The sequence below is a fragment of the Dermochelys coriacea genome, chromosome 1 (assembly GCF_009764565.3).
Source record: "Dermochelys coriacea isolate rDerCor1 chromosome 1, rDerCor1.pri.v4, whole genome shotgun sequence".
Lineage (NCBI taxonomy): Eukaryota > Metazoa > Chordata > Testudines > Dermochelyidae > Dermochelys > Dermochelys coriacea.
The window spans coordinates 327,492,032-327,516,346 of record NC_050068.2 but is presented as its reverse complement, the minus strand read 5'-3'; the positions used below and the strand labels follow the sequence as shown (position 1 = coordinate 327,516,346).

The 24,315-nt window shown below is 38.8% G+C and overlaps 1 protein-coding gene and 1 long non-coding RNA gene across 6 annotated transcripts in view; one reads left to right on the top strand and one right to left on the bottom strand.

Moving 5' to 3' along the window:
• The window catches only part of LOC122456698, a 31,444-nt gene extending 30,130 nt beyond the window's left edge, over positions 1-1,314 (bottom strand). For 2 of the 3 annotated variants that reach the window (XR_006275699.1, XR_006275702.1), the window contains exon 1: positions 278-1,314. This is a non-coding gene — a long non-coding RNA (uncharacterized LOC122456698). The remainder of the gene's footprint in view (positions 1-277) is intronic. The other variant, XR_006275701.1, reaches the window with a different exon arrangement.
• A 22-nt stretch (positions 1,315-1,336) lies between these two features.
• Positions 1,337-24,315, top strand: part of KMT2E (lysine methyltransferase 2E (inactive)) — a 114,964-nt gene continuing 91,985 nt past the window's right edge. For 2 of the 3 annotated variants that reach the window (XM_038401030.2, XM_038401020.2), the window contains exons 1-2: positions 1,337-2,039; positions 21,626-21,810. In XM_038401030.2, coding sequence (XP_038256958.1) covers positions 21,740-21,810 — 71 coding nt within the window. In that variant the 5' untranslated portion in view covers positions 1,337-2,039; positions 21,626-21,739. Of the gene's footprint in view, positions 2,040-8,495; positions 8,620-21,625; positions 21,811-24,315 lie in introns of all 3 variants that reach the window. The other variant, XM_043497241.1, reaches the window with a different exon arrangement.

The window sequence follows — 24,315 nt, the reverse complement described above, 5'->3', positions numbered from 1 at the left end:
CGTTTTCTCCCTTTGCACCAGCCTCCCCCGACAGCTCCTCAGCCCTGCCCAGCTGCGGCTGCCCCTGCTGCAAGATGATGTCAGCAGCAGCCAATCCGGGCGCGCCCGAGCAGCCGAGCCAGCCTGGCGATTGGCTTCAATGCGGCCCGCTCCCCCCTCCTCTTGACTCAGTCCTCACCGCGGTTCGCTGCGGAGAAGTAGCCAAGGCAGAGGTGGGGGAGGGGAAAGAAGGGAAAAAAAAAAAAAAAAACCACAACAACAACAAAACCAAACCCACCAAGATAGCAGCCGCCATTTCGCGCAACAACAGGCAGAACCCGAGCGAGCAGCCCAACCAAGCGCCCTATGGAGAGAAAGAGAGGGAAAGAGAGAGAGAGAGACACACACACACACACACGAGTTAGACAGGAAAAAATACCCTCAGACTCCGCCAGGGCCACAAGACGTTTAATCACTCCCTCCCCCCATACTCGATGCCTCGTTACAGCCGCCTCCTCTGCATCCAGATCCCTTCCTCTCGGCTCCTTCCTGCCGCAGCAGCGGTTCTTTACAGCCCCTCTGTGCCCAAAGTAGGAGGAAGGCTAGGCTAGGCTAGGCTAGGCTAGGCTACCGCGCCGCTGCTAGCGGCTTCTCCGGCCACCCGCTTGTGGCGGCTCCATCGAGGCAAGATAAAGAGCTGCCAGCCCAGCTTTTATGTGGTGCCCCGAGTTTGCGCACTGAAGGAGGCTCGCTCAGCCCCTGGTGGGCGTCGAATGAAACCCCAGCCGCCGCCTCCCCTCCCTCACTCAGCCATCGCCGGAGGGGCTGAAGCCAGGCGGGGAATGCGGGGCGGTGTGTGGGCAGCACACACAGGGAGGGGATGTGAGGGAAGGGCAGGAGCTCAGCATAAACAGCAGAGCTTGCGCCTGCCTCACACACACTTACCTCTCGCTCTGCCCGTGGCCAGTCCAGACCAGGGCTGCCCCAGACCTGCCCCCACAAGTGTCATTCGCTAAAGGGGAGCCTCGCAGGCAGAGCTGACCCTAGTGCCCCACTCTCGTTCCCCCGAGGCGGGCCTGTGCTAAACTTCAGTCACTTGTGGAGAGACTTCCTCAGCCAGACCTGCCTCAGGTCTCCACTCACTGGAGGGGGGAGATCCCCTCAGCCAGCAACCCTCCATCGTTCACCAAATGGGCTTCAGTCTCTTGTCCCCCGTCTCACTCTGCGTGGGGGGAGATTGCCTAGGCCTGGCAGTCTTCCCCAAAGTCTGTGTGTGTCAGTAGGGCCGGCCCAGGCTCACAGGAGGTCAGAGGGTAGGCTGGCGAAGACAGGCTTCGGTGTCTGCCTCCCTGCGGCAGACAGGGTCTCGCTACGCGCTTTAGGTCATCCGCAGCATCATTTTGGGCCCGAGCCCCCGCCCGGCGCCAGTCGACTCGGCGGCAGGATCGCCCCCAGCCTGCACCCAGACACAGTTCCCTCGCCCTTGCCGCTCCCGAGGCTGCCCCTTTCTAGCATTTTTCGATCGGGGGCGCGCGCTCTCTGGCCCCGGCCGTCGAACGATTTAATATCGTGAGGAAACCCCCTTTGTGAAATGGACATGGCACGAGGGAGGACTTAACGGACACAGACTGCGCTCCAGCCCACAAGCAAAATGGCGGCTGTTTGGCTTCGCCCTGGTAACCTTGCCCCTGCCGGGCGGGACGGGTGAACCCCGTGCAGTGGGAGGGAGGGGAGAGCGGAGGACGCCATTTTCCCAGAGAGAGGCAGTGACATAGAGGGAGCGTAGGAGGCTGAGAGGAGGGAGACGGGAGCAGCAGCGGCAGCGGGGTTTGTACACGGGTCCCAAGGCAAAGGCGCTTCCCAGCTGGTCCCTGCAGGGTTCTGAGTACCGAGCCGGTCTGGGGGGACCCCTCTGCTCACTCCTCTTTACCAGAGCCAGCTGAGGGCTGTGTCCTGCCCAGGCTAGGGATATCCGCAGTGGGGCCGTTGCATTGTTTTGGTTGGGATAGGAAAGGGGCTCAGCTAAGGGGGAGCTGCTGCCTGGCCTGTGATCATTACAGGTGAGTCTCCTGTTACGATTATCATTCCTGCCGAGGGGGAAGGGGGGTTCCTAGTAAGAGTTAAAACGTTAGGGAGGCATCGCTTTACATCTGGGAGGGGTGGGGTGTGAGGTCCCCTCCCCTCTAAACCGTGCATGATTCTGTATAAATTGCTTTGGGTTGTGTTCCATGTTGTATGGGTTGGTTTTAAAATGAAAGGGAGTCGTTATATCTTGTGAATATGGCGGGTTACTGAGACTGGAGGCGCCGAGGGGATTTTTTTTTTTGGCAGTTATGCCGGATTTATGCATTATGATTAAAACCAAACAAACCCAGGAGGGGCTATTATGTGACATACAGCATAAATTTCTGTAGACCCAGCGTTTAAGAGCAGGCATTTGTAATAGTATGATTGCGTATTGGGTATATATATATATGCATGAAGCTTAGAAAATAGTCTCCCTTATCCTGTATATTTTTGTTTTGTGATGCTAAAATGGCTCGATTTAGGCCTAATCTCTCTCCCTTCCACACCCCCATCTCTCTCCCTCGCTCCCTCCCTCCCTTTTAACATCTCTTCTGTGGTGTAACCTGGACAAACGGAAAACAGTTCTAAAGAGTTTCTGTGCCAATTTAAAAGGGGATGATTCTCCCCACCCCCTTTGTAGAGACGGTAAGGAGCCTAAGGTATATTTAAAATACTCATCTTTGCCTCCTTGTTCTAGTTTTTATATCTAGCATTCGTGTTTCCTTGTGTGGCACATCTAAATCTTTTTTTTTTTTTTTTAATTGAAAGGCATTAGTGGAGTAGACCCTACTGCTGCAGACTGAGGGGAGGAGAAACAAACGGTCCACTGTGTAGTACTAAATAGGGGAGAAGAAATATAAGTAGTCCGATTAGAAAGATCCCGTATTCCTCTATATTCAGTCATTTAGGAATGTCCGGTAGTCAAAAGCCCTGAGGTTCCTAAAATTGTATACACTACATTTGATTAAAGTCGGAATTTAAGAATGTTTAGCCTTAGTTTATGTACATCATCCTAAAGGGATTAGTAACGAAAAGGCTTTTTTGTTTTTTGAGACCTACCTCAGTGAACTGAAAGAGATGGCTATGACCATAAGTAGGATACCTAAATGCTTGACCATAAACATTGTACTTTTTAAATTACTTATGGTAAATGTGGAGTAAAAATTGTAATTTCCCTCTTTTGTCCTTTAGAGATTCTAAAAATGGCGGCCCCAGGCTGATGTTGTGGTAATCTAATCAGCTCGGGTCCTCCACACCCCATGCAGTGCGTTTGTCTGCAGCACATTATTGGCTTGTTATGTTTAAATGAAAAGGCTTTTTTCTTCAAATCATGTACAAAACATGTCTTGATTTTACTATGAATAAAATGCTGTATCCCAGCTGATTAATTTTATTGGTTATGTGTGTTAAAGGCAAATGAACGAGACCACTCTCACCGGTGGGGGTGGGGGAGACGATAGACTCAAGTAGCTTCTTGGGGGGTGTGTTGTGATATGCATGCCATATTAATCTCTTCACTTTTGTTTTAATAATGTTTTGGAATAATTCCTATATCCATGCTAGTTAATCTAGATATGTATTGCAATACATCAGTTACTAACACAAGGACCAGTAATACTTATTAAAAAAGACAAAAGATTAAAATAATTCTAACTAAATTCTTAGTCATTACTTTTGTCAAGCATGTCAAGTTAATCTTTGACAAAATACTTTTTTTTTTTTTTTTTTTTTTTACCGGAGATGGTGGTGGTAATTTGGGAATACTAGTTTAATATTTTGATGTTGCTGTTCAAGGAATTATCCAGACAAGATTAAAACCTGTTACTTTGCTTCTTCAGATGTGAAGCTTTCTTGCCCATGGGTAATTTTTAAGCATAATCTTTTTTTGTTGTTAACTCATTAAATATATATACTGTAAAGTGTAAAAACTCTCATACTGTACATAAACATTTAAGTGAAACTACAGTACCTAGTCGTTCTTTCTTCCTGTCCCAAATGACATATGAACCTTTTACAAAAAGAAAAGGAGTACTTGTGGCACCTTAGAGACTAACAAATTTATTAGAGCATAAGCTTTCGTGAGCTACAGCTCACTTCATCGGATGCATTACTGTATCTCACGAAAGCTTATGCTCTAATAAATTTGTTAGTCTCTAAGGTGCCACAAGTACTCCTTTTCTTTTTGCGAATACAGACTAACACGGCTGCTACTCTGAAACCTGTCATATGAACCTTTTAGTATCGTCAAAAAGAAGATGGGGGGAGGGGAGGTGGAGAAGCAAGGAAGCGTTTTTTTAGTAGTTGATATATTGAATGCAAAATTGAAAGCCACAAATCTCAGGAAACTTGTCATGTTTTTAGTATGTTAAACTAAAATTACAAAAGGTAAATAGAAATTTGTAAATTCAAACTCCTGCTGTCCCTACTTACTGAGATGCAAGTTCCCATTTTAGTATATTATTGGAACCTTCTGGATTTTAAGAGCCAAATGTGAAATACTATTCCAGTAGCAAACCATTTTTCAGTGCATGAATAATTTTAACTTTATGAATATTATCTTGCACTGCTATGGAAGAATAGATAATTTGCTCTTTATATCTGTATCAGCTAAGCAATAAGACTTCGAAGGTATGCACTAACAGCCATGCAAGGCATACCTTGTGTGTTCTGAGGCCAAAGGCTTGAGTGACTTAAACCACACAAGTAGTGCATTAATAAGACAGGGCATGCATTACTGGACCAACATATTGCTATAATATGAATTTTTAAAATTTAAATCCATATATTATTTCACTCAGTTATATTTTTAATAATTTGGGGATGGTTAAAGGATCTGTGGTAAATTTATGGGGTTTTCTTGATTAGAATTCTGGTAATTTCCATAGGTTTCTGTTTTTGATTCTGTGGTCTGTTTCTAATGCTAATAGGATTTGTGTGCAAATATCAAGAAGCAAAGGGGTATAACTTGCCCTTTTAGGTGGTAGTTTCAATATGACTAGGGTCACAAAAGCAGAATCTGAGGTATACTCTGCAACACTTGGTTTAAAACAAACAATAACCTATACCTTAAAGGTGATCTGAAAATCATCTGTAGTCTAAATAACATCTTTACCACTAGACTTCCTTGGGAATCAGAAGGTCTTTCTTGGTGACCTTGTGTGAGTCACTTTACCTTTCTCTGTTTCTCCTTCTGTAAAATGGGGTTGGTAATACTTTACCTCACAAGGTGTCTTAAGGCTAAATTCATTAATGTTTTTGAGGAGCTTGGATATTATTGTGAGGATGACTAACATAGTAAAATCTATAAATAAATTCAGCAAATTTTAAATTTAAAAAATTGTCCATGAGACTTAGTTTGAAATCTCAACATTTCTGACACTGTTTTAAGGTCCATATGTACCAAGTGTTTCCAAATGTCAGACTTAATATATGGGTAGTCCCTCAGTAATCTGGACTCCAAGTACTAAAACCAGCTATATATTTTTTGGTCATCTGCATTTGGAATGACTTTAGTGATCTGGGAAATACCTTAGGATATCAGAGAAAAATATTGGGGATGGTAAATACTTTTTATCATATTTGCATGAGAGTACTAGGACTCAGATTATTTCTCTGAATTAGATTTCTGTGGTTTAGTTTTCCTGGGTGTATAATTGGTTTAATATTTTGTTGAGGACTGATTGATATTTATTAAGTACTTTGATAGCCTCTTATTTGTTAAACTAAACTTTCATTGGAATCTTACTGGCAATTTTTTTTTATTAAAAGGTACATTGTTTTTAGATGGGACTTGGAGAAACAGCAATATAGAAATTGATTTCAAAATTTTAGATTCCTTAAAGGTCTGCAGGATTATCCTTAGAGCCCCAGTCCCTGAGGATTTAAGCATATGCTTAACTTTGTCTAATATGACTTCAGTAGGATTAATTGAAGAGCATAAAGCAGTGGTGGGCAACCTGTGGCCCATGGGCCACACATGGCCCGTTAGAGTAATCCCCTGGCAGACCGCGAGACAGTTTGTTTACATTGACCATTCGCAGGCACGGCCACTCGCAGCTCCCAGTGGCCGCGGTTCACCATTCCCGGTCAATGGGAGCTGCGGGAAGCGACGCGGGCCATGAGGATATGCTGGCTTCCTGATTTTTGTGACATCAACACATTTATTTACATTTGTTTATAAATCTCTCAAAAGCAAATTCTGTGGGACTGTGACCCAGGAACAGGTAGTGCATTTAAACAAAGCACAATACAGATACAGCAAGTCAGAATTGATATTAGGATTGAAAGTATATCTCCAGTTTTATAGGGATGTCCTACCTATGTGGACTTCAGTTGAATTCTGAATACATCTTTTTATAATCTGTATTTATGTTTTCCATAGTTTGAAAGCTAAAACTTTAATTTCACTGAGAAGCATAATTACAATTATGTATGTATTATTTTGTTTCTATTCTTATCAGACACAAACTAAAAATTTAAACAAAAGTTAATCCTGCCTCCTGAAATAACATTTAATTGTCTCTTGCACAAGATTTTGGACCCTCTTCATACTACAAAGAAGAAATTGTAATTTTGCTGTAATTTCCCAAGATGAAACTCTACTAATGCTGTCTTTGTAGTCTTGTTAAAATGGAGTATAGCAACAATTTCTAAAAAAAAAGTATATATAAATGCTTCTGGACTTTCATATATTAGCCACTAGAAATTTGTGAGATCACTGAGATTTTTCTTTCAAATTTCATAAAGATTGTTGTGCTGATAGACAATTACTCAGATAAATTTATAGAACTGTCCATAAAGATGAACTTTTACTATTATATAATCCATTTTAAGGAGCACTGTGAGCCTTAAGTAGAGACTGCAGTTTATTCTACTAAATAATAACTTATTATTTGTCAGATATCTGGTTACTTTACTGTTTCTCTTTCTTTAATTAAGCCTCACTGCCAAAATATCAACGCCTTGGATCCCTTTATTCAAAGAACTAGGAATATTTTAAATAGCTTAAGTTTATAAGGTATTCCAGCATAATATTGATTTTTTTTCCTTAAATTTTTTCTAACTTAACAAGTTTTAGAAATATTATGCTTGATGTAATTGACAATTTTGTTAACTTTCATTATGTCTTGACTAGTCAGTGGAAGATTACTCTTCAACTAGTAGGTGTGGCTATAATAGGGCCATGTTTAGAGCCATCTGTCTGTTACATCAGGCAATTGGTATTCTATGCCTGGACAGCTGATCATGTCTTAACAGTTGGTTTGAGAGACTCTTTAAATGGTGTCAAAATATTTTTCACAGTAGATATATTTATTTTGAAGTTGAGGATCAGAGGACTTACAGTAGAGAAGTGTTGAGGTTTTTCATGTATTTCAGTATTTTTGGGGAAATGAAGTGGGATCACAATTTTTTTTTCTCATGGCTATCTGTTTTCTCAGAATACAGCTTTAGAATGAGACAGTTGAATGTATAAAAAATCTGAAAAACTAAGCATTCTTATAATCAACTTTTGACTTAAAAGTACAGTAATTTCAATGTATGTTAGGGCAGAGTTCCATCTTTAATAGCAGAACATTTAGTTATCTAGTTGGGGTGGTTCAGTTTTAAGTATAAACTTTAAGCAACTGATAAAGCCCCACTTCTAACATTTTTAATCATTATGCAGATTTTTAAAAAACAAATTAAAAATAGAAACTGGAAATGTTTCCTCAAGGGATTTTTTTTTAAGTCATTCACTTCCTGTCCCTGTTGTTTGCTCTCATTCACTTCCAAGTCACGCACAACAGCTGCTTAGGAAGTTTTCTGCATGTTTGTGTTTGCATCCAACAAAGATACCGAGTGGTCAAAAGTTGCAACTCCTGCCTGTGTCATTTGGAAATGAATGTTAAAACCATCCTAATGCTACAACAGATGTCAGCTCACAATTATGCTGTCACAATTTAAAAAACAAACAAAAAAACCTTATAAAAATCAACTTTTCTTCCTAAGAAGAGAAAGCACCAAGCTACCAAAATAAATAGAAATTAGAGTCCCTAAATATAACATAATTGCAAATTGAGTAATTTAGTGTTGGATGGACATTGCAACTGAAAATGTTAGTGATCAGTGCAATGTCTTGAAAATGGGAACTGTAGTTTGAAGGGGATTGAAAATGCTTAAATTCTGTGTGCTGTGACTTTCTTGAACGTGGCTGAAAGAACTCTTGGGATTAAAACATATAACAATATGTATAATGATGATATAACCAAGAAATCTAGCCCAGATTGGGTTTTTGGTAAAACAGTATTTTTTGTATTTAATGTAGTTGCTCAATATAGAGAGGAAACTCCCAACACTGAGGAAAAATTAAAAATTCCTATTTATTTTAAGGATTAAAACTTCCAGTCTTCCTGGGTTTGGATTCCCAGCCTAAAACATAAGGAGATGAAACCTTCTTCCAGTTCCTGCAGGTTTTCCCAAGACACAAGTGGAAGCTCTAATCCAGCATCCATTCAGACTAAATGCAACATATGGAAGTGGGGGTAAACTACATCAGTGAAAAAAAATTAGAATAAAATAGAGTTTAGCTGAAAGGTCAGTCTTTGACTCGAATGAAATAATTTATCCTCTGTGTATTACAAATTTGTAATACCAAGTGGAACAAAAACTACACCAGAATCTCCCAATACCTGAGAGTTTTTTCCATGCTATTTATCAACTGAGAGTTGTAATTGTATCTGGTGAAGGCAGTAAAACATTTGGTATGTTTTTGTCTCAGTTATAGGAAATACATGGTTAAAGTTTATTACTTTCTTCTGCCTATAATAGAAAAATGCAAAACAACCCACCCCTGACTTAAATACCGCATTCAAACTCAGATTCAGAATGTTTCTTGAAAGATTTGTTATAATCAAGACTTTTCAGTGGATGAACCAGTGATAAGTAAACTGTCAGACATCAAAGAAAATAAATCAATAGCTTGCCACCCCACTAGATGAGATGTGCTTAATTGAATATTGATTACACATAAATGCAGAAATACTCTACTTATTTGAAATGCCTTTGTGAATTTTGATGGTGTTATATGCTAATGAACTTTGAGATATATGGAAGTTTTGACTCTGTAGTACACTTTCATAGAGAATAGTTTCGTTAACATCTTTAAAATATCCCACTGTAATCTACTGCTCAATAAGTATGTCAGATCTTATGTTTCGAAAGAAACAACTGGTAGGAAGAACGATTTAGGAAAACAAGTTTTGTTCACCTGTGTCACTCTTTTACTAATTTTATTAGCTTGATGTGTCCTATGAGATCTTGCCTAAGAGCATTTTCCATATAACAATAGTAGTTATGATACAGAATTATTGTGAATGAGGTGACAGACACTATTTAATACAAACCATCCATTATTTTCTGTAAACTGTTAAAGAACAACATTTTTCAATGCCCATGCTAAAAGAATAAACTTTTCCACCATGCTCGTTGGTTTCCCCCTATTTTACCGTCTTGGTTCTTGACTTTCTAAATGTCTGGTGTGACATGGATATAGATAGGCCCTCATCCAAGTAGCATTTTTCTCCTCCCTCAAGACAGGCAACAAATTATTTTTCCCCATTTTGTGTGGCTTTAGTAGTTACAGCAGGAGACACTAGATATTTGAGTAGCATGTTCCCTGTCTCCTCCTCCCCTTTTTTGTTTATGTAAAATAAGTGACTCTCATAGCTCTGTCTCATTCCTCAGTCTGTTTACCCTTTTATTAATTGATTCTCTCTCATTTATCTCGCATTAATTCCAAAATCCACATTAATTTTTATTTCCTCGCTACCCTTCACTCTCTTCCTCTTGTATCTTTTCTCTTCCTAGCCTCCATGTTCTCTCACTTTCACTCAGATAGAAGGAGAAAAAAGGGGAAGCCCTGAAGGTTCTCTAGTGGACTTACAGAAGTATCTGGGAAAAGGGGGACACTGATCTCCTTCTACCACTCTGATCCCGTCTAGCAGGAAGCCAGTGGGGTCTCTGGAGCACTCTCCATCCCTTCACCAGCAGGGTGAGGCCCAGTGGAGAGTAGCTTCCTTTTGTATCAGGACTTAAGTTAATAGACAAAAAGACTTCTGGATGGTACTGATACAGGAGACTTTCTTTTCTCAACTATTTAGGGTTGGCATAATCTATGTAATGAGCTGGAGCCCTTTGAGAGCTCCAGAGACCATTTTAAGATTGGACATTTGAGAGATGGAGACCTTATTGTTAGTTTTTCTTGCACAAGAGTCTTGAATTTTCTGAAGGTGCCATTGAAATTGTGGCTTGCTGGTCCTCCATTCCAGATTTATTACTGCCTGCTGCTAGTGGATCGGTGGCTTTTCCAAGCCTGATGGAAACTCATCTTAAGTGTGGAGTTTAGTATTGTTAATATTACAACCTACTGATAATGTTGCTTTTCCATATTCGAACCTCCATGTAAACAGTAGTGAAGTAGTTTCTGAATATAGGGACTCAGTTAAAGGGGAAACCAAGAAGAGCAGCTTTTTTCTGGGGCAATTTGACTTTGCTAGTATTGAACATAAATTTTATTTATTCTGCTGCGTATGGAGGGTTTTGGAAGTGATGGAGGGGTTTTGGTTTAGTTTTGTTTTTTTCCTATAAATTCCTCATTTTGGGGTGTCCTGGCTCCTTTATCTTTCTCCTCCTTCTGTCCCTTATTTTCTCTTCCTCCTTCCTTTTTTATTCAGCCTTTGTTCTCCTTAGGCTCAGAAATTTGGAATGATGGGTGCTAGTCAGTTTCTTAGGTTACCATCGTGGGCTACCCAAGAGAGCCAGTTGGGGTCTAAATCTGGACTAGCGGTAGTCTCTAAATTTGCACTGTTGGGACTTGGCTATGGTAAAGGATATTGTAGCACCTGAGAGTTGAATGTCCCCTTCTAAACTTCCTTCGAGATCTGGCCAAAGGTAGTGTACTTCCTTTGTAACATCCAACATAAATGTTCATTCAGGGTACCTCGCTTAATTGTTCTAAATATCATTGGAATATTCTATACATGATCTAATCTCTATATAATATTCCAAATAACCAGACTTGTGTTTATGGAAAACATATTCCTAATATTATATTCTGAACAATGATAAATGCTGTAGTGTAGCTACACCTAAAATTGCTTCTAATGAAGTTTTTCCTTTAGCATATGCTTTTTTTATACTTAACAAAATATTTTAAGGGTCAGGAATGAGAGTTTATAATATGATGGTGCTGCCACTACTATGGCATTGAAGGAGGCCATGATAAAAATTGTTTTTGCTAATGGATACAAAACTATATATTAAAAGATATAGAGAGAGGACAAATAGGAAAATGTTCATGTTATCTATGTTCTTGTATGTTTAAAAAGTTTACCCAGAGAGAGAATTTATAAATATTTGTGCTTAAAGTATGGTTTCTTTTCCCTTTGTGCAGGTGCCTGCTCCCTCTCCTCACTTTCAGATGTTAGTATAAGGCAGGGTTGGGGTTGCTTTTTTTTTTTTAATTTGTGGCTTTTGGCTAAGTTGTGTTATGCTGAACACCAGCACTAACATTTAGTGTAGAATGAATTTCTTTTTTTGCTAAATTTCATACTAACCTATAGAAAATATTATAAATAAATTGAGGGTGGGGGAAGTAACTTTCTGCCTTGGAAGCTTGTTTGTCCATGCTCAGCAGTGGGAGTAGGGACTGGATAATATGGAAAGAAATACATATCTTTTCCAGTGAAATTCACCTTATTTCTTTTGATTTGTTCACATTCCCTAAAAATGAGTACGTGTCCTTTTTCATTTGTGCTCCTTGACAATTATACAAATAGATTACTTCCAGAAAATTATCGCTCTAGTTAGCATAAAATTAACATTACTTTGGCAGCAGTTTTACCCATGGTTTTAGTTGTACATGTTAATTTCTTCTGAGCTCATGTACAGAGGAAGAAGTATAATATATTCAAACATTCCGTAAACAGTTTGCTTTTCCACAGTGATCACAAATGCATAATGTAGCATAACAAAATTTTAGGAACAAATATTATTCTGAGCTGGAAAGACTTAAAATGTCTATTCAGCCTACCAAGTATGAGTAGATTCCTGTTCAGATGGTATTGATGCCAGGACTTAAATTAGGGAAGCAAAATTGTATTGTTGCTTATGTATAAGAACTAGTGAATTTTCTACTTGCACCCCATACCTTTTCCTTTCCCTTTCTCAAATCTGCAATTAGAAATACGACTTTTTTTCCCTGCCCCCAGACGTTCATTCTGTGTCGCTCAGGGAATACCTTCCAGTGATTAGTGTATTGTGATTCTGTCTACATAGACAATCTTAATATGACTGGATCCCCAAGTTTTAAAACACTTAAAATATAATGGTCCTCTTTTTGCTGTATTTTATATTCACTTCTATTTGGAGACAGTGGGTTTTTTTATATGTTTGTTGTTGTTGATAGGCTGTATCAAAATTAGAGGCTCTTTCTATCTACTTCATTTGCTTGTTGGATGCAAGTTAGATTTTATTCTTCAAGCTGTGGATTTATCAGTTATAGAATCATAGAAATATGGGGCTGAAAGGGACTTCGAGAGTTCATCCAGTCCATCCCTGCACACTGAAGTAGAGCCAAGTATATACTTAGACCATCCTGGAAAAGTGTTAGTCTAGCCCAGGGGTCTCAAACTCAATTTACCTTAGGGCCAGTGCCAGTCCTCAGATCCTCTCAGCGGGCCTGAAGATGGTGTTCAGAAAAGAAAACCTTTATATTTTTTTATTTAGAATTTCTTAGAAATAATACAGCTGTCATACAACTTTATACAATTCTTCGCCTGCCAGAGAGTTTTTAGTGTTTGCCAGACACCTGGCAACGCTTCCATTCTGTCAGTTTGCTGATGTTTGGCCTCAGTGACTGAGCAGTTGAAACCTTCAGGATTGCAGCAAGGTGTGCATCAGATAGTTGTGTTCAGTATTTTGACTTGTTTATATTTATTGTGGGGAAAAAAGTGACACTGCCTCCATGGCTGACTCTGCCCGGCAAGTAATGATGCTGCCTCTGCCCAGCGACTAGTGATATCATCTCTGTTCCTCTCCCCCAGCCAGTGGGAGTTATGGGGGGCATTGCCTGCAGCAGACAGAGCTGGCAGCGTGGCTGCATGGGTCTCTCCTCCGCGGGCTGCAGTGGGGAGGTTTTGGGGCTGTAGGTGGCCTGCGGACCAGGACTTTGAGATCCCTGGTCTAGCCTATTCTGAAAAACCTCCAGTGATGGGGATTCCACAACCTCCCTTGGAAGCCTACTCCAGTATTTAACTATCCTTATATTTAGAAAATTTTTCCTAATAGCTAACCTAAATCTCCCTTACTACAGACTAACTCCATTACTTCCTCTCTTACTTTCACAGGTTTCAGAGTAGCAGCCGTGTTAGTCTGTATTCGCAAAAAGAAAAGGAGTACTTGTGGCACCTTAGAGACTAACAAATTTATTAGAGCATAAGCTTTCGTGAGCTACAGCTCACTTCATCGGATGCATTTGGTGGAAAAAACAGAGGAGAGATTTATATATACACACACACAGCTTTCATGTTCTCTGTGTGTGTGTATATAAATCTCTCCTCTGTTTTTTCCACCAAATGCATCCGATGAAGTGAGCTGTAGCTCACGAAAGCTTATGCTCTAATAAATTTGTTAGTCTCTAAGGTGCCACAAGTACTCCTTTTCTCTTACTTTCAGTGGATCTGGAGAACAGTTTGATCACCATCGTCTTTATAACAGCCCTTAGTATATTTGAAGTCTGTTATCAGGTTCACCTGTACCTCCCTCAGTCTTTTTTTTTCGTTAAGACTAAACATACCCTGTTTTTTTAGCTTTTCCTCATAGGTCAGGTTTTCCTATCCTTTTATCATTTTTATTGCTCTCCTGTGGACTTTCTCCAATTTGTCTACTTTGTTCTTAAAGTATGGCGTCCAAAACTTGATATATTACTCCAGATGATGACTTACTAGTGCTGAGTAGAGAGGGACAGTTATCTCCTGCGTCTTCCATGCCACACTGCTGTTAATCCACCCCAGAATATTAGCCTTTTTCACAGCTACATCAAATTGTTGAATTGTTTTCAATTTTTGATCCACTATAACCCCCAGATCATTTTCAGTAGTACTATCACCTAGCCAGTCATTCCCCTATTTGTAGTTATGCTTTTGATTTTTTTCATTCCTAAATGTAGTGCTTTGCAGTTTATTGCTTTGCTCTTTATTGAATTTAATCTTGTTGATTTCTGACCAGTTTTCAATTTGTCAAGGTTGTTTTGAATTCTAATCCTGTCTTTCAACCCCTCTCAGCTTTGTCATGCACAGATTTTATAAGTATGCTCTCCACTGTGTTCTCCAGGTGATTAATGAAACTATTGAATAGTACCAGACCCAGGATAGACCCTGCAGGACTCCCTAGATACATCCCTCCAGTTTAACAGCAAATCATTGATTATAACTCTTTGAGTGTGGCTTTCAACCACTTGTGCATGCACGTTATAATAATTTCAGCAAGGTGACATTTCCCTACTTAGTTTCTGAGCACGTCGTGTAGGATTGTGTTAAACGGCTTACTGAAATCAAGATATATCACGTCTACTGATTCCCTCTTCATCCACTAGACTAGAAACCCTCTCAAAGAAGAGGTAAGGTTGGGTTGGTGTGATTTGTTTTTGACACATCCATGTTGACTATTACTTATCACTCTGGTATCCTTTAGGGGCTTACAAATTGATTGACTTGTTTCAGTATTTTTCCAGGAATCAAAGTTAGGCTGACAGGTCTGTGGTTCCTCAGGTCCTTTTTGTTCCCCTTTTTAAGGACTGATGCTAAGTTTGCCCATCTCCAGTCTGGTCCTCCATGAGTTCTCAAAGATAATCACTCATAGTTCCAAGATTGCTTCAGCCAGTTCCTTAAGTATCCAAGGGGGTATTTTGTCAGTTTCTGCTGACTTGTATACATCTAAGTTATCTAAATGTTGTCTAGCCTGCTCTTGCTATATTATGTTGTGTGTTCCTTCCCTCTTGTTAATATTAATTATGTTAAGCATCTGGTCACAACTTTTTAAAACCTTTTAATGTGACCTTTTTTATTACATGTAGTTTCACCATTTGGAACATAGCAGGTGCAAGTCATCGTTTTTTTTTTTTATTGTGGCAAAATATCCTCAGATTTTTTTGGACATGGGTTACATAATCACAGTATCTGTTTGTGGTGATTTACAAACAGTCTGGTAAGAGTTACATGTGATTTCAGTTAAGTTTGCCAAGAATGGAGTTTCTTCCAGCCCAAGGCCAACCACGTTGTTCTTCAACTCAAGTCTTTACTAGCTCTGTGTTTTAGAAGCCCAGTGTATGGTCGGAAGTCCAGTCTTCTGCTAGGCAAATTAAAGTGTTACCAACTTGTTATGTAAAAATGACATGCAAAAGAGAAAATAATTTGGCTTTTTCCCTCTTCTTTATGATGTATGAATAAGCAGAAGGTTTGAAAGCTTTTCTGTTTCTGCTTCATTTTTACATTAAATATTCAGGTCTTGCAAACTATTCTTGAAAACTATGGTTGGATAGAGAACTACAAATTTTATGATATGCTAAAGATGTGAAACATTAATTTTATTCAGGCTATTTAAAGCTGTAAACTTCTATTTAAGACACATGATGCAGAAACTCTTTTTAAGGACTAAGTATTACAGCCCCTTTAAGTACTAGAAGAATCAATAGCTAGAAGTTAAAACTGGGCAAATCAAAATAAGACACATTTTTTTAAGAGTGAAGGTGATTAACTAGTGGAACAAACTGCTAAAGGAACTAGTGGTTTCTCCATCTCTTGAAGCCTTCAGATCAAGACCGGATGTCTTTCTGGAAGATATGGTTTAGTCAGACACAAGTTATTGGGCTCAACGTGAGAGTAAATGGTTGAAATTTGAGGGTCTACGTTGTATGCAAAATCAGGTTGGATCATCTAGGAATCCCTTCTGGTCTTAAAATCTATGAAGAGAGAGAGTTGAAAAAGTTCCCAGTGTATATCTGTCATTAAGAGTCCTCCAACAAAAATACATGGAAGGAGAAGACTTAACATTCCTATTTTTAAGGTCTTGCTTACATGAGAAAATTGTAGTGATTTAGAAACTGATGTAGCTAAATCAGTGCAACTTCCTTCTGTGAAAACTCTTTAGACTTGAGTGCCTTACATCATCTATAAATAGGTAGTAAATACCTCGTTGTACGCTCAAAGGAATATCAACTTTAATCCATTTTTTAACGAAGAATAATAGTTTGAGGTTTTGAGGTATTTTCCCCCCTCTGAAGTTTGATTGTTGGGGGCGGGGGGAAACTGAAACGGCCTATACAGAGGGCTGTTAAATGCACTAAGTCAAATATAAAAAGAGACTTTGTTAATTTTTTCAGATATAGTCGTGTGTGTGAGGTGACTGTACTGTTTATTTCCTTTTAAGGTCTCCATACACTAGGCAAAAAAAAAAATAAAAATCACTGGTACTACCAACACTTGTCACCGTCATCTCTAAAAAGCCTTATATTCTTATACACAAATGAGAGTCCAGGTATTGCAACACATAGAGTGCACTAACTTGAGCAAGTTTTTACACCACTTGTACTGGTACGTCCTACGGAGATAAATTGCTAGTGTGAATTGGAAACCTCACAGGTTGCAATCTCGCCAGTATAGCAGGTTCTCCTTGACTTCAGCTCTGCTTTTGAAACACCATGCATAATAAATGACACAATGAAATAAAAATATTTTAATTTTTATTAGAAAGAGTAACAATACAACTCTAGTGAACATCAAAACGGACATCAGTAGGAACCTGTCTTTTGCTACTATACAATAAAATCTAAGTAAAGTTAGAACACTAACTTCATTACCATTAAAAAAAACTTACATTGAAAATCTAAGATGACTGAGATGCATTTCCCATGCATTGGACACCTGAAAGGTGGCTGGTGGGAGGGGAATTAAGGAACATTATTAAGAACACAAACCAGAAAATGCCCTCCCTCCAACCACATCCAAAAAGAAAATCTGGTGTCTCAGACTTACTACCCCATAGATGTTCCACCCACCACTTGACTTCTGAGGGGCAGGAACATGCCTCTTTTAATGGTCATGAGAGGAAGAAAAAACTATTAACCCATCTGAAAAAGTAGGCCTGCAGCCTCTGCTCAGCCAAAGTCCCATCAAAGCAAACAGGACAGTGGTAATTTTTAAAAGAAAAGTTAATGCAATTTCAGAAGATCTGACCAATTTGCTTGCTGCCTCAAGTACTTACAGTAGTGCCAAGTTAAAAGAGAGTGGGGGAAGAGGGTTCAGATTACTTTTTGCTATCCCTTCATTCCATCAGTAATATAAGGATATAGGATCACACCATCTCTCCACACTTTTTTTAAAAACAATGCAGAATGAATCTATAGGAGTAAGGGCAGAAATGTCAATCCGTGGCTGGTACAACATGAAGAATTTCTTGAGTATTGTTCACAAGCAACATAGGTTTTGGTTCTGAGCTAGCTGGGGATATGCAGGTGTTGCAAAGGCAATGCATTCAGCTCCAGTGGAGTAGTTTAAGGGCATACCACCCTCAAATACTATTACAGCTTTCTTTGCTGAGGTAAGGAAGGTTGCTATGTCCTGTAATTTTAAGATGATGGTGATAAATAATGAAGGGGTCTTGAAAAATCTTTTTGTGGAAAGTACTACATAAAAGTTTTAGATCAGTTATACAAAGTGGATAAGTAGATCTGTCTTCCTCTTAAAAGGAAAGTTCTTTGGCTGTAATATAATCAGTGAAATTTATTGAAGTTCATCATTTTTCTAGTTTTATTCAAAGTGGTTGAAACTGGACCAAGAATTTAAATGACTAGTCTGCCGCTGAAAGACCTACATCTAAATGGTGTGTGTGTGTGTGTGTGATGTTTCCTGACCTATTTTTTTTCCCCCATTACAGCAATTTTGAACTTAATGGTGCCGCTGCCTTTTCTGTTTACATCAGTGCTGAATATTCCCTCTTCAGCCCTCCCAATTACTTCTCTGTACTGTTCGGGCACCTCTTGAATTAATACCATAATCACAGCAAAAATCAGTTTAGATTATTAGACGCTAACGTGCTAGTAATCACATTTGTGACTTTGGGACACACATTGGCAATAAATCCTGTAGGTTTGTACACCTTCAGAAAACAAATCTGTTCTCTCCCTGCTTTATTGAACGTTTTCTGGTTAGTAATTTTTGTTTTCTTAAGGCTCAGTTTTGCCAGCCACATCTTATACTTCCTCTTAAAACCATTGTCCAGACATAGGTCACTTAGTCCAACCCAAATATCTTGTGTACACAATCATCTTATTGTTGGATAATCTTAGTTGCTTTGTGCAAGAAAACAGACGTGATAGCACACGAGACAGGTGGCATAGTTCTTCTCCACATCCCTTGCACCTCCTCTTTTGTTTCAGCCTCCGCTGATGTGTGGCTTTCCAAATCTTTACAGTTTATTTTTTGACTGGCTGGCTCAACACCACTGCAAATGACAGTCAAGGCAAAGTCATATCCAGACTATAATAACTCTAAAATGTTACCATTGAACCTCTCTGTCCCAAACAGTTTTTCAGAATAGGTTTTCCTAATTACATTCTGGTGTTAATTTATCAGCATTACTGCCTGGGGGCTGACTGGTTCATTGCATAGGTAACATGCAGCCTTTCATTTTGTAGCTGCTAGTTCAGATCAAGCTGAGATTGGCAGAGACCCAACCAAATGTTGTTACCGTTTGATGACTGTCCAATTTAAATGAGTGGATCGTTGTCTCAGTCCAGTTTGGTATGAATTGGCACCCTTTTTTGAGAGTCTCAGAAGGGAGGTAAGTAAGTGGAAATTGAACTTCACTCAATTGTAGAAGTGGTCCCTCCAGTTTAATGTTGTAGCCTAAAAGTAGGATAGTGTGAGAATTTGTGCTGCTGCTGCCCGTTATCTGTCTATCTTATGTATTTGCAGTGCATCCATCACTGTAAAGTTTGATGTACTTTTTCTTCGGCTTAGAGGACTTCATTTCTTGGTCTCTCAGGAGCAATAAATTGATTGTAATAAAGTAAAAATTCGTACTCTTCCTAAGATGTCTCTCTGTAAAATACAGTGTGGTGTCCATAGCATCTGACAAAACATAAACTTCAACAAAACAAAACATAAACATACTTCAGTAAATACTAGGAATTATCTCCAGGAGGTAGGTGACCTGACTTCTCTACAGTTAGTATATTTGGTAATTTGACTAATGGGCTAAAAAAGACATCTTCTGCTCCGGCAAGAACAAGAGAGTTGGGAATGGTGAAATATCCAGAGGCCTTGGTTATCTCATAAGGAAGTTTAATATGATCTACTCTAGACTTTTTTTTCTAGTTTATTAAATGTGTCCTTCTAATGTTCTAAGCATGTACACTTTTAAAAATACAAAATCTTCTAATTAGATCAACATCAGTGTGAAGTCCTTCCCAATCCACCTCAGGGAAATTCTTTGGAAACTATCCTTGTCAATAAATTAAGATTTCGGTTCTAAAGATAGGATTCTGTTGAAAATGCCTGGTCACTAGTACGCTCTCTTCAAATCAAAGGGCAGTTACCTTAAATACTGCAGTTGATCTTAACTGTTGTGGTTATCCCATAAGGAGAAAAGTGGTCTTAAAATAGCCAGAGCCTAAAACATTTATGACTTTATGGGTCAAAACCAACAGCTAAAACTGCACCCTTAAACAAACTGGAAGCAAATGTAGTTTATTGGGCACAGGAATTGTATGCTTCATCCAAGAAGCACTGCTCAGCAATCTGCATTCTGCACAGTCGAATGTTTTGAGGCTGGTCTACAGTAATTCAGTGTGGAAGTAAGGAAGACATGGATAACTGTGCTGAAGTATATCCCTAAAAATAAAGACCGATGAATGGAGAAGTGTCATCAATTTGAGTTTAAGATCTCACCCCACTTGGCTAATCACTGCTGGATAAGTTACTTCTGACTCAGTACACATTAACTTACTACTATAGTTCTGTGGAGTAGGAACAGTACAGTGATATAATTCTGTTCACCCCTCCTTGTGCTCATATTCTGTACTTTTGTGGCACCTCTGCAGAGGGGAAGAAGAGAAGGTTGGAAGTGCAGTGTCAGAGAGGTGGGACTTGGTTGATTTATGTACAAGTCAAAATAGATTCTCACTCTCTTGTTAGCCATATTGACTCTTCAGTGCTTGTCAGAGTAAAATGTAGCAAACTTATGTTAATCAGAACCTGTTGGAAGATTTGTACAATATATAATATTCAGAGTTGTTCTTGAATAACAAGGAGACATTTTGTTAAATAGTCATAAACTGTTGTCTAACTCATCACCTGGAGAAACTGATCTTTTGTTCCTTAAGCATGTGAGTTACTTCACCCCCCTTCATCCTCATTAAAATGCATTAAATTGAGTGAGTGGCTTCACTTTTTCAGTTTTGCATTATTTAGGGGGAGGGATAGCTCAGTGGTTTGAGCATTGGCCTGCTAAACCCAGGGTTGTGAGTTCAATCCTTGAAGGGGCCATTTAGGGATCTGGGGCAAAAATTGGGGATTGGTCCTGCTTTGAGAAAGAGGGTTGGACTAGATGACCTCCTGAGGTCCCTTCCAACTCTGTGATTCTGTGACTTCTAATAAACCAAGAGTACAGTATTAACATTGAGCCTAAAGGTCCATTTTAATACATGTTAACATTTTTATTATTCCATCAGAAATGTGTTATAACTTTGTCTATAATCAGACTATGTGAAAGCTCTTCAATGAAAAAAATTAAAAATAACATTGTCCTGTTTTTAAGGATATCTGAGTTTTTTAAATTATCACATAGAATTTGGAAGAAAGAGTTAGGATACCTATCAGTTATCCACCACATAATAACCAAACTAAGGAAGAAGAATGTTGTTTGCTGAAAGTTGAGTGGGTAAAATGAGAATTGTGGCCATATTAGGTTATCTGATGGTATACTGAGTCTCTTCTAATAGTGGCCAATCATGACTGAAGTGAGAATTTTGAGTGTTTGTGGTGCTACGCATAATTGTATATATGAACAGTCTGATTTTATTTTTTACAAAATAGTTATTCAAGCAGAGTGGTGAAAGTTTTGTTCATTTATATACTCTGTTTTGTATGCAGTCCTTTACTTTTGAATTCTAAAACTGAGGTTTAATCCTATACTCCCTGTGTTCATCTTTAGATTTTTGGCTCAGATTTTTTGATTGAAAGTTATGGGAAGAAAGCTTCCTTCAGAAGTATTTTAAGTTCTCTGAGAGCTGACCTACTGAAGATTTTTATGTATTTATTTTTTTTTTAAAAAGGCCATGCTGGTAGGGTAATATACTAAACTAAAGCAAATTTTAAAGGTTTATAATATTTGCCATAATCTGACTATTTTTTTTTTGTTTTCATGCTGATGACAAAATGAAATTATTGTAAGATGTCTTAGCACAGGGTGCCATTTTAAAATGCAATATGGAACTGCTGGCTTAAAATGATTTGTCTTCATTGTTTTTCTTATTTTTAAACAGGGTTTGTGGATGCACTTAGATGTTTGCAATGAGCACTGTGGCTGGCATGCCCCAGTGTTTTGGATACCAATGCACAGGACTCCGTAGTAATCGAATTTATCAGAAACGAACGTCATGAGCATAGTGATCCCGTTTGGGGTTGACACAGCAGAAACTTCTTATTTGGAAATGGCTGCAGGTTCAGAGTAAGTATTTTTAACATAACTGCTAACTTTGTTATTTTTTCTTTTTGTGATGGGCATTTTTGAATAGAGGTAAGAAGACTTCCAATGTGTTTTTACTTAATAATTTGAATTTTTAATAGCTATTTTAATTCACCTTCTCTAACTTTTTTTCTTCACGTCAGTACTCTTTCTTTTTTTTTTTTTTTTTTTTTAAAAGAACAAAGCAGTATTTGTCAGCAGTTCAGTTTACTGCTTTAAAATTTTTTCTCATGTTGATCATTTTGGCTTCCTTAAAGTATGCATCAAAACCTGTTTGGTTGTATTTAGAGTCACAAATATCTCCTTTTGTGCATGGAATGACATACATGAAATACTGATAATCCGGGAAGGGTGTTTTAAAAAATACATTTTCGTAGTTTATATTTTTAATTTTGTTATGCATCTGGTTACATTTATTTCTCTCCCAATATTTTAATCTTTCTATTTGATGATCAATTGTTTTTGCTTTTTATAGCTTAAAGGTTTAGGCATATATGTGAAATACCTAGACAGACTCCTAGGAATCACAAGTTCAGCTCGGCCCTTCGTCTTTTTGAGATAGATAAAATAGTCAAAACTCCATTTGCTTTGTTGGGTGTCAATCAGATGATACTTAAAGTCTGGCCCAGTCTGTCTTTTGTAGACATCCAAGACCTCATGGCACTCCTTAAGAGTCCTATGATTTATAGAATGGTAGGATTGGAAGGGACCTCGAGAGGTCATCTAGGCCGGTCCCCTGCACTGATGGCAGGACCAAATATTATCTAGAGCAGTGGTTCTCAGACTTTTGTAATGGTGACTCCATTCACATAGTAATAAGCCTCTGAGTGCGACTCCCTTTATAAATTAAAAACACGTTTTAATATATTTAACAACATTATAAATGCTGGAGGCAAAATGGGGTTTGGGGTGGAGACTGACAGCTTGCAACCCTCTGAAGGGTCCTGACCCCCCCAGTTTGAGACTCCCTGATCTTGACTATCCCTAACATGTGTTTGTCTAACCTGCTCTTAAAAATCTCCAATGATGGAGATTCCGGAACCTCCCTAGGCAAGTTATTCCATGGCTTAACCACCTTGATAGGAAGTTTTTCCTTATGTCCAACCTAAACTGCCCTTGCTGCTATTTAAGCCCACTGCTTCTTGTCTTATCCTCAGAAGTTGAGACAAATTTTTTCTTTCCTCCTCGTAACAACCTTTTATGTATTTGAAAAAAGTTATGTCCCTTTTTAGTCTTTTCTTCTCCATACTAAACAAACCCAGTTTTTTCAATCTTCCCTCATAGGTCATGTTTTCTTGACCTTTAATCGTTTTTGTTGCTCTCCTCTGGAATTTTTCCGATTGGTCCACATCTTTCCTGGAATGTGGTGCCCAGAAACTGGACACACTACTTCAGTTAAGGACTAATCAGCATGGAGTAGAGTGGAAGAATTACTTCTCATGTTTGCTTACAACACTTCTGCAAATACATCCCAGAATGATGTTTGCCTTTTTTGCAACGTGTAACACTGTTGACTCATATTTAGCTTGTGATTCACTCTGACTCTCCCCAGATCCCTTTCTACAGTACTTCCTAGGCAGTCATTTTCCATTTTGTATATGTGCAGCTGATTGTTCCTTCCTAAGTAGAGTACTTTGCATTTGTCCTTATTGAATTTCATCTTATTTACTTCTGACCATTTCTCCAGTTTGTCCATATCATTTTGAATTATAATCCTATCTTCGAAAACACTTGCAACCCCTCCCAGCTTGATATTGTCTGCAAACTTTAGAAGTGTACTCTCTATGACATTATCTAAATCATTGATGAAGATATTGAACAGAACCAGACCTATATATAACCAGAACAGAACCAGATCCTTGTTGGACCCCTCTCGATATACTCTTCCAGCTTGACTGTGAATAATTGATAACTACTCTCTGGGAACATTTTTCCATGCAGTTATGTGTCCGCCTTATAGTAGTTCCATCTAGGTTGTATTTCCGTAGTTTGTTTGAGATGGTCATGCGAGACCGTATCAAAAGCCTTACTGAATTCAAAATATATCACGTCTGCCACTTCTCTCCCTATCTACAAGGCTTGTTATCCTGTCAAAGAAAGGTATTAGGTTGATTTTTGACAGGATTTGTTCTTGACAAATTCATGCTGTCTGTCACTTTATTACTTTATCTTCTAGGTGCTTGCAAATTGATTGCTTAATTATTTGCTCTGTTCTCTTTCCGGGTACTGAAGTTAAGCTGATTGGTCTGTAATTCCCCAGGTTGTCCTTATTTCCCTTTTTATAGATGGCCACTATATTTGCCTCTTTTCCAGTCTTCTGGAATCTCTCCCATCTTCCATGACTTTTTGAAGATAATTGCTAATGACTCATATCTTCACAGTCAGCTTCTTGAGTATTCTAAGGTGTATTTCATCAGGCCCTGCTGATTTGAAGACATCTAACTTGTATTCTTGCCAATCTGATTAAAAATATGTCCCTGTTGTTGT